General features: G+C 56.2%; 1 protein-coding gene across 1 annotated transcript in view; it reads right to left on the bottom strand.

Moving 5' to 3' along the window:
• Positions 1-301: 301 nt before the first annotated feature.
• The window catches only part of OSR2 (odd-skipped related transciption factor 2), a 1798-nt gene continuing 1360 nt past the window's right edge, over positions 302-739 (bottom strand). The window contains exons 2-3 of the mRNA XM_026050011.1: positions 554-560; positions 302-484 (exon numbers count right to left, since the gene is read on the bottom strand). Of these exons, the coding sequence (XP_025905796.1) occupies positions 302-484; positions 554-560 (190 nt within the window). The remainder of the gene's footprint in view (positions 485-553; positions 561-739) is intronic.

Below are 739 nucleotides of genomic sequence, written 5' to 3'. Positions count from 1 at the left end.
GAAAAACCACATTCTGTACAGAGCTCTAAAATGAGCCGCGAGTATCTACAAGACTAGCTTCCCGCTCTCGGGGTGGCTTGGAGAGGGGCCCGATCCTGCAGTCCACACTCTCTAAAGGAGCTTTGCAGACGTGTGGTAGGAAAGATTGGCCCCTGAGCCCGCACGTGTGTCACTGTGTGTGTGTGTGTGTGTGTGTGCGTGTGTGTGTGTGTGCGCGCACGTCTGTGAGTTTCTACAATAGAGTCCTGGAGCAAAATTAGCAACTCGGAGCTGCAGGAGCGGGCGCAGGTCCCTGGCTGCTCTAGAAGTCCTGCCGCGGGGTGTGAGTTAGACTGTGCCGCCGTAGATCACAGTTTCGCCTGAACACTTTGCCGCACTGCTCACAGTTGTAGGGCTTGATGTCTGTATGGGTAAGAAGGTGAGTTTTCAGGTTACTTCTTTGATTAAAGGTTCTTCCACATGTGGGGCATTTGTGTGGAGATTCCTGTTCAGATTTGAAGCAAGCAAAGGATTAATCCTTTACAAACTACCTAAGTCATCGACTTTAACGTACTACTGCGCTTTTTGTCATCGCAAAGCAGAGCGTGAAATGTCGGGAATCGGCGCAAATCGAGAGCGGGAGCCCGAGCGGACGCCCCGACGGCTCCTGCCGCACAAGCGGCCGCGGCCGCCGCGGCTCTGCGCGCCCCGCGGCCCCGCGCGCAGCGCGCCTCAGTCCATGGTGGCGGCCTCGAAGAGC

The sequence above is a fragment of the Nothoprocta perdicaria genome, unplaced genomic scaffold (genome assembly GCF_003342845.1).
Source record: "Nothoprocta perdicaria isolate Ctin4 unplaced genomic scaffold, notPer1 scaffold_64, whole genome shotgun sequence".
Taxonomy (NCBI): Eukaryota; Metazoa; Chordata; class Aves; order Tinamiformes; family Tinamidae; genus Nothoprocta; species Nothoprocta perdicaria.
The sequence above is the reverse complement of the archived record's forward strand: the minus strand, read 5'-3'. Positions and strand labels throughout refer to the sequence as shown.